This window comes from Anopheles marshallii, chromosome 3, assembly GCF_943734725.1.
Source record: "Anopheles marshallii chromosome 3, idAnoMarsDA_429_01, whole genome shotgun sequence".
Lineage (NCBI taxonomy): Eukaryota > Metazoa > Arthropoda > Insecta > Diptera > Culicidae > Anopheles > Anopheles marshallii.
In genome coordinates, this window is record NC_071327.1 from 30186764 (window position 1) to 30194428 (window position 7665).

The following is a 7665-nucleotide window of genomic DNA, read 5'->3' on the forward strand; positions in this document are numbered from 1 at the left end:
TATGTATAAATAAATTACTCAACTCTTTTTGAGTCTGGCGCAAGCAATAAGGGAAATTTAAAATCACGTTTTACAACTGTACGAAATTCACCACAAAACCCACATCGTGTTGAGTTTGAACAGAGAGCAATGCGGATTGCATACCGTTAGGCGCATTACAGAAGCTCACCACTTCGTGGGATGGGTGAATCTAATTGACATTCATGAATATAAATGTATCATTAAACCAAACATGGACTCTTGCACTGTATTATAACAAAAAAATCATTGAAAGTTTGTAATTCCTTTCAATGAACAAACTGACGAAACCTTCCACAGCTGACAGCGAAACTATAAACGGTTTACACCCTTATCCTTAACCACTTCCAATACTCTTTCAAATGTTTGGATTAATTTAAAGATTCATACGGATCTCCACAGATTATTAATTCTTTAAGTTTTATGAAACATTCGAAACTCGACAAATGATTTAAATGACTCTTCACTGAATGACTCTTCTAATACAAATCACGTTGCATATAAAAAAACGTGAGTGAAGATGAAAAATCCATTCAAAAAATATGTTGCAAGGAGAATTGGCAATATTGCAAATTAATCAATCCAGTTTGCTATTAACAAAGATTTATTTTACAAGGACTCCTAGAAGTCATAATTCATTGATTGGTCTAATACCAATACTTTAACGGAAACGTAGTCTCATCAACTACAAAAACCGGCACACAAGAACTAACTTTAGATCCGTTGCGCGCTTTACATCCATTCGTAATCCCCTTACTGCACATTCTCATAAAACTGGCTACTTACATGATGTAGTAGTAACTATCCCGATCGGCCGCTTTATGAGTTCTCATGGTCCCATTGACTCCTCCGCCAACAGAACCGGATCGGCTGCCGGGCCCACCGCTACCACCCGCCGAAGACGACGTCGCCGAAAACGAGGGGCTCGCCGTTGATGGTTTCATTGACGTCATGGCAGACACTTGGCCGAACAGATTTCGCAAGTTGTCCATGGTCAACCAGTGTTGAATAATGTGACGTGTGTGATGATGTTCTTCTGGCGAACTCAGGCGTGTAGGCTCGAATTTGGTTGCGTGGTGCCAACGAGACGGTCACTCAAACAACTGTACGACTATTTCCGACGCAATAACAATAAAACGACCAATACTGAACTATTCTCCTCTCGTTCGCTGGCTGATAGGCCTGATGACAGTCCTTTGTGTAGTTCAGGTTTAAGCTCTCTTCAGATGGGACGCAGCAATATGCTACTGTGGTACCACTTTCCGGGTATGATCGACAAATCCAAGCGGGGTGCACAGAATCTTCTTGTTTATCAAGTGTGTTCCGTGTGTGTTGTCCGCACTGGGAAGCAGCAAAAAGAAACACACGCACACTGGGAGACAGCTTCAGCAAAACAATCTGCAAATAAGAGCAAAGAAACGCATTATTGTGTGAAGACGCGCCGGCCCCGGTTCGTATGGTGGGGATGGTTCGTGGAAGCCCGTTGTGTTGTGTTTGATAATTCAATTTTGGAGGCCCGAACAGGTCTTATCAGCGCCGGTCTATTGCGCGACGCTGGTACGGTGGGAGTTGGGGCACCGAATGCCATTTATTTGTGTCGCTTTGTGCGATCTTCACCCCGCTAACTTCTTGTTGGGGGTAAACCAAACCACCAAACATGGTTCGAAATGGACTGTTACCAAGGCCACACAACATACTGCAGTACAATGCGGGTCAATCGATTTCGATAGTGACGCTCCTCCAATTCTCGAACTTTTCTTCATGCTTTAGACAGCTATGATGATTGGTTAGATTGAATTAAGGCAATTTGAAGGACCGAATTGGTACATTATCAACCTTTCTTTTGATTTTTTGTTATAGAAATCAGTGTGCCATAATTCTTTAAATGAAATATATTAGATTACGAATTTTCAACATTTCCGTTTGGTAATTCAATTTAGCAGTTGCAAGAATCTTTACACCCTTTGAGTGAAATTGTACAGTAAAAAGCACTTTACAAATTTCGGTACCTTCTAGTACGAAGCACGGGAAGGTCAATCTGTTTGCTGTTGAAATAAAAACCCTACTCTTAACACTCTTCTACAGCTATCCAACCTTACCACTCAACGCCGGCTCTAAGCTGTGCCCTTTCGTAACCAAGAAGCGGACAGGCTAGTCAATGAAAACGTCCCACTCACACGCATCAAAGTGGGCAAAGTCGAAGTGGCTCATTTTATAGTTTCGCTGCAACGTTTGCTGCGATCGAAACGGGGTACAAAGTACAGCGCGTCCGAACACAGACGCGAACGGGTGGTTTTCACGGTGACCCTGTTCAACTGGGTGAAGTGGACGGGGGTTGGCAGTGTACGGCCAGAGACATACATGCTGCCAGTTCTCATCCTTCTTCCGGTCAGTTATATACCGTGTGTTCAATGGCGTTCGTTGAGACAAATCGCTCAAATGGCGTCAAGTCGTTCACTTTGCGCTGCCCTTCATTGAAAATAGCTTTACCAACAGTTATCCGCTCTTAGGATAATAAGATAGACGTGAGTGAGGAGTTATTTATGGGCTTTGTGATAATAAACTCATTTGAGGTTGCCAAGCTCCACCAAATAGCCGATAAGATCAGAGATAAGATCACAAAATTGCCGATTATTTTCTAAGACTTTCGGTTCAAGTTTTTGTTTCCAGACAATGCGATAACAGACACCACGGAACACCTACAAGAGGAACAAAAAACGAAAGTATTAAAAAACAGGTTTAAATGCGAAACCGTACAATTTAAAATCCTATTTGGATTGGGGATAAACCAGGGCTCGACAAAGCATAAGTTATGTGAAATTTTGTGCATACAAACTGAGCGTTAGTAAGCTAAATAAAGGTATTGCTTTAAACAACAAACCATATCACACATTACAAATTAACTAGAAAAAATGATAAAAAATGCGTACTTTTGTGAAATAATTATTCATTCCATCTTTCGAACACTGAAGCAGCCCTGCATGTGCGTATGTTTGTGTGGGTATTTATCTTACGAATCAAAACAAAAACATTCGCTGTCTCTGGTTTTCTTGCGCATTCCTTTTATCTTCGAAGAATTTATCACTTCATTCGCTTCTTTGTGGATTTTTTTTTTGCTTGCGACGTGGTTTATTTCCACTTGAACTCCACATCACGAAATGCGTAATTGTTTTCTGCTAATCCACTAAAATTGCAACCCCCAAAACAAAGCCATAACACATTTGCTTTGGCCGTAGCATGCCGGCAAAGCGGCAAGAATTGGTTGATGATGGGGAGAACCAGTCGGCACATTTATTATCTCTTTTATGAGCTATTTTTGGCACACGGCCTACTACACTGATGCTGGTGGTGGTGCCGTTCTGATCATACGATGGTTTCCATGTTGTGTTTTACCATAATCTCATAAGCAACATAGCAACATTCTTCTCCACCCATCATCATCATCATAATCAGCACCATTCAATATTTGGCAAACGGTTTGAAGAAAACATGGACACTTTTCACCGGAACGAGACAATTGCCTTATCATACCCTACCCGAAGAGTCCGCAATATGGGGTGTGGAATTTTCTAATCGACAGTTCCGAAAAGCATTTCAGATTTTTGATGACTTTTGACAGATTTTTTGTACGTACTTTACACAACAAACAATAAAAAAAACCTACACGCGTCCATTTCTGCACAAGCGTTACCGCTTCATCTTCATGCGTAGCCCACCAGCTCAGGGCACAACTTTTAATTAAATTTACACCACCACTGGTTGCGACTGTTGAATAAAACCCACCTTTATTCTGGAGTCACCGTCACTTTTGTTTCACACAACGTACACGAATTGCTGCTTGTTTGTTTCGTAGCAAAACTTTTTCGGGGTTATAATTTTTTTTGCACACTTTAAAACTGACGACCGTCGGAGTAAACGTACCCAGCAAAGCGTGAAGTGCGAGCGTGTTGTGTTTCGGAACAGTGCGAGAGCAAAACTGGAATTGAAAAGCTTCCACCAGTGCACTGGACGGGGCCCTTTATACTGTGGGAAATACATACAGTGCGTTGAGCAGTAGTTTGTACCAAAGAAGGCTTAACTTTTGAATGAAAGAAATGAATTTGATTAAAAGTAAATTATTCGTAGGATTACACTTTACTCGTCCAGTGATAGAATTTTAAATCATTTGGTGAAATCTTCTGTTTTCTTGAAAAATAGTTTTCCACAAAAAAACGATGCTCACTGTGCGAAATTATCCCTCCCTCACTGTAAATGCATTAGCGAAGAAGTGGTTGTGTGTTTGCTGAGATAGACGCACCCACCGTGGAGCGAGCAGGATGGAAAACAAACAAACAAGCTATTCATACACTAGTGGACATCAAAATTCGGACAAGAGAAAGATTTGTGCTATTGTTGATTTCAAGTTAAAAGTTTACAAAACACGAACTGCAATAGTTTAAGGTAATGAAAGTAACCATACTTTAAAATTAAATGAAAATATTTTTTTATATAAGCAGAGATAATGAAAAAAAGCCAAACATTGGAAAAACACTCAGCAAATAGGTGATGGAAAATTCCTCAAGAGCACACAAGAATAACACACAAAGTGGACCCTTTACCAAATTCCCTTTTGCTGTATCTTTCTCTTTGGTAAAAAAGAATAATGACTTCTTTTCGGGTGTCGCTTGTACTGCAGCATGGTGGCCTAACTACCTGTGTCCGCTATGGAAAATTTCCAAAACTCGTTAATGTCGAAAATGTTACCCTTGCAGTTTGGAAAATTATCAGAAGCGTAACAGACTTCTGGTTTTGGGGTGTCTTTTTAGAGCACCGGTTGTTCTAGTCCAAAGCCTAGAGTTCTAGATGTGCGCATCCGTTTTTGAATTGGAACCATTTACCCAATCAAAATGAGTTCTAATTGATATGAAAAATATGCAGTTCACTTCAGTGGAGATCATGCTTTCTTGTACCAGAGTTCACAAAAGATCAAAGCTAGTAGAAATGGGATTTTTAAATAGTTTCCTTTCGAATGTTTGATTTAAGCTGGATTTTCCTAGGTTCTATTGAGTTCCGTATGTAAATCTGAAGAATATTGGGAATGTCCAAGGAACACAAATGTAAAGTGCTGTACAGTATCGTTAGTGCCTCATAGAAATAGTACGCCGTAATCATTCCGAGCATCTCCAATAGTAATAGAATTCAACAGCCTTGTCTTACAGACCGGTACAGCAGGAGCTCCACGCGAAAAGATGATTACTCGTCCATAAACCACCAGTTCTAACCAGTTCGAAGCAAACCTGAATACCCATTCCTACATTTGCTCACAGACGCCACAGGCTGATCGTATGACCCCTATAAAAGTATCTACAAACCGATCGATCGCTCTAAGATGCTACGATTTCATTAAGTGCCGGGTGTAAAAAGTGCAAACAATTTTAACTTCCAACGACGGATAGATTTCCCTGGTCAGATGCGCAATAACCCGCAACCGGCCAATGTTTCTTCACACGCCGCTCGAGTGGGTGAAGTGATTAGAGGTGGATGACGAGTGCCACTCGTGGGATCGATTATCAAGCATCCAATCAAATCGTATCACAGTTGCTGTTAAACGCGATTACATTCTCTCTGCTCGTCCCTGCTACTCTGCTATTTCAAGAATGTGATGTATTAGTTTGTATACTTCTTGCTTTAAATGTTGTACATCTTACACTGTTCAGCGAGAAGTGCACGATGCTATCAGATGGAAATCTTTGTGAGGCAAACGATTGGAACAATTGAACAAGAAACAACTTTAGCGTTCGAGGTCATGCTCTACCATACTGGCAATGTTATTATTTTGCAGCTTGTCACATCGAGGAAGTTGAAATGCGTGGATTACACAATATGTTTGTTTAAAATAAAAGAAAATTCACACGTTTACGGCTCCTTTGCCTCTCTGAGCGCCTAGGGACACTTGCGCTCGACCTGACTTTTGCCCGATTCTTCGTACTCCTGCGAGGAGATCCACATCTGCTGGAATGTACCGATGCTACCGAGAATCGAACCTCCAATCCATGCACCGAACCTTCGCTCGACTGAACCATTTGCCGAAATCATCTTCAACCGTGTGTTCGAGGGTGCTCGATGCTGCAGGTCTCGGTTGAGTCGTTCGGCAAACCCAGGCAGCAAAGAATTGCCACCGGTTACCACCACTGAACCATATAACGACAAACGAACGTCCGCATCGCACATGCCCACACTTGCCGAAGCCAGCTGGCCAGCACCCAGCATGTTGTGATCGAACAGACTTTCCGCTAGCTTGAACCGTTCCGGACCGAAATCCTGATGGTAGCCGTTCGGGAATTCGTAATGTACGGCGGGTATTGCAGCGGCCGTGCGCTCATCGTACGGTGTTTCCAGTACCTGCACCGCGGACATTTGAAAGTCCTGCAGCAATCCCTTGAGCATGTACTGTTGCCATGAAGCGGTCAGCTTTTCGGGTAATTCCTTCGGAGTAAACCGAGCCGTATCGCGCTCCTTAATGACGTCCTTCGATGCGATCGCGTACGTTGGTGTGAGGTCGATGTTTTGACTTTCGAGATAATGGCGGCACTGGAGGGAAAGGTAATCGCCGCCGAGGGGCGATTTGACTACCGCTTGGCTCAGAACATATCCTTCCTAAGTGAAACAAAAACAAAGATATTTGAACCTTACAGAAGATACCGTTTAACATTTAAACAAACGCACATGAACCGGAACGGCCGAGGTATGTGTTGCACCACTATCGACTACCAATGCGGTAGCACGACCATTTGCAAACGCCGCCAAAACTGCATTTTTCACGAGAAAGAATGCCGGAACGTTGTACTTCTCTAGCATCAGCTCGGTTAGGCGCTCACGATTATTGCGCACGTTCCAGGCAGATTCTGAAAATAGTACCGGATGGTACATCGATTCCGATTGTACAACCTACAGAACGATCGGTCTGTTAATTTGCAGCTTTAGTTGGATTGGTGTGTAGTTGTTACCTTGGCGTAAACGTAGTCAATGACCTTCTCGAACAGATCCCAATTTTCAATCATTCCATCCTTCATATACGATTGAATTTCCATGTTTGGCCGTGCGACATTGATGTGTGTTGTGTCGACGTAATATTTATTGGCTACAAAGAAAACATGCTTTTAAGGTATTGATTTCATCCAGAGGACTTTTTCGATGCATCGATGCGTACTGCTCCCTATGTTGTTGTCCGCCTTCGTCTCCAGATCCGAATTCATTACCGGATCTGCCGGACCAACGCCGACAACGGAAGGGATGTCGGCTTTCGGTGTGTCATCCTGCGCGTATCCTACACGCAACGAATGATGACCAGGGTCAAAGACGAGCGCACCGATTTCATCGCCACCGTACAGCATACCACTGCCACTCATCGTTCCGTTGTAATTTGCACAGTGTAACCTTTTAAACCTAGCAGAGTTTGCAATATAAAATCACGACAAAATTAGGGACATCAACAAAACGCAAACAATTCCCGGCGTCACTTTTCGTTTTGACAGCAGGGAAGCCGACTTGACAACCGAAGTGACAGCTGGGTTGACACCCGCGTATTTTATGGCTTGCGCGGAATTGTTGCTATAAAAATGTAAAATAACAAACATTTAATTCCTTCGTTATTTCTTCATCTATTAT

The 7665-nt window shown here is 42.4% G+C and overlaps 2 protein-coding genes across 2 annotated transcripts; both read right to left on the bottom strand.

The window, feature by feature from the left end:
• Positions 1 to 699: 699 nt before the first annotated feature.
• Positions 700 to 1010, bottom strand: LOC128712465 (uncharacterized). The gene is made up of 2 exons (XM_053807357.1): positions 805 to 1010; positions 700 to 703 (listed from the first exon to the last, which is right to left on the bottom strand). Exons 1-2 carry the CDS (start codon positions 1008 to 1010, stop codon positions 700 to 702), a joined length of 210 nt encoding a protein of 69 aa, XP_053663332.1.
• A 4930-nt stretch (positions 1011 to 5940) lies between these two features.
• Positions 5941 to 7406, bottom strand: LOC128712171 (actin-like protein 6B). The gene is made up of 4 exons (XM_053807066.1): positions 7196 to 7406; positions 7005 to 7138; positions 6724 to 6945; positions 5941 to 6654 (listed from the first exon to the last, which is right to left on the bottom strand). Exons 1-4 carry the CDS (start codon positions 7404 to 7406, stop codon positions 5941 to 5943), a joined length of 1281 nt encoding a protein of 426 aa, XP_053663041.1.
• Between the last annotated feature and the right edge of the window lie 259 nt (positions 7407 to 7665).

What these genes read in the sequence shown, in the direction of transcription:
- LOC128712171 (XM_053807066.1), bottom strand. Translation starts at nt 7,406, where the DNA reads ATGAGTGGCAGTGGTATGCTGTACGGTGGCGATGAAATCGGTGCGCTC. An exon ending in TTGACTACGTTTACGCCAAG is followed by an intron (nt 6,946 to 7,004) that starts GTAACAACTACA and finishes ATCGTTCTGTAG; the next exon opens with GTTGTACAATCGGAATCGAT. An exon ending in CCTCGGCCGTTCCGGTTCAT is followed by an intron (nt 6,655 to 6,723) that starts GTGCGTTTGTTT and finishes TGTTTCACTTAG; the next exon opens with GAAGGATATGTTCTGAGCCA.
- LOC128712465 (XM_053807357.1), bottom strand. Translation starts at nt 1,010, where the DNA reads ATGGACAACTTGCGAAATCTGTTCGGCCAAGTGTCTGCCATGACGTCA.